Raw genomic sequence first — 565 nt, 5'->3', positions numbered from 1 at the left:
TGACTGAACTCAAGCATCTTCTTATGTTGTTTGTTTGTCCCGTTGAAGCTGCTTCCTAAAAGATTCCGACGGTTGGATAAGCCAGCAGTCAGCAAGAGCTAATATGGCTATTATCCGAGTGCACGTCCACAAGGAATCGCAATGCCACGCTCCGTTTTAAAGGAGCAGATCTCCGCGCTATCGGCCACTAATGCCCGGTCTCTCTTCGCCCTAGTGTGGCTCCGTGTACCAGTCACACGTTAGGATGAGCACGGACCTAGAGCGCATGTCGCTCAACTCCTCTTCGGCCAACTCGCTGGCCTCGAGTGCTCGGACGCTGTCGGCCAACGTGAAGAAGCTGCACAACGCGCTCAACCTGCTGCTCAACGACTTCGAACGGGAGCAGTTCATCCATTGCCTCAACGTGTACCACTCCAAACGCAACGTCTACGACCTGGTTCAAACCCTCAAAGTCATCCTCAATGCGCCAAGCAAACGTCAACTTCTGCCCATGCTGCGGCTGGTTATACCCCGCTCTGATCAGCTTTTGTTTGACCAGTACACCTCGGAAGGTCTCTACTTAAAA

General features: G+C 52.7%; 1 protein-coding gene across 1 annotated transcript in view; it reads left to right on the top strand.

The window, feature by feature from the left end:
• Positions 1-244: 244 nt before the first annotated feature.
• The window catches only part of whrna (whirlin a), a gene marked incomplete at both ends in the record, with an annotated part of 94518 nt that continues 94197 nt past the window's right edge, over positions 245-565 (top strand). Inside the window, one exon of the mRNA XM_084454754.1 lies at positions 245-565. This exon is cut by the window's right edge and continues 411 nt beyond it. Coding sequence (XP_084310880.1) covers positions 245-565 — 321 coding nt within the window.

This window comes from Borostomias antarcticus (genome assembly GCF_949987555.1).
Source record: "Borostomias antarcticus genome assembly, chromosome: 2".
Classification (NCBI taxonomy): Eukaryota; Metazoa; Chordata; class Actinopteri; order Stomiiformes; family Stomiidae; genus Borostomias; species Borostomias antarcticus.
The sequence above is the reverse complement of the archived record's forward strand: the minus strand, read 5'-3'. Positions and strand labels throughout refer to the sequence as shown.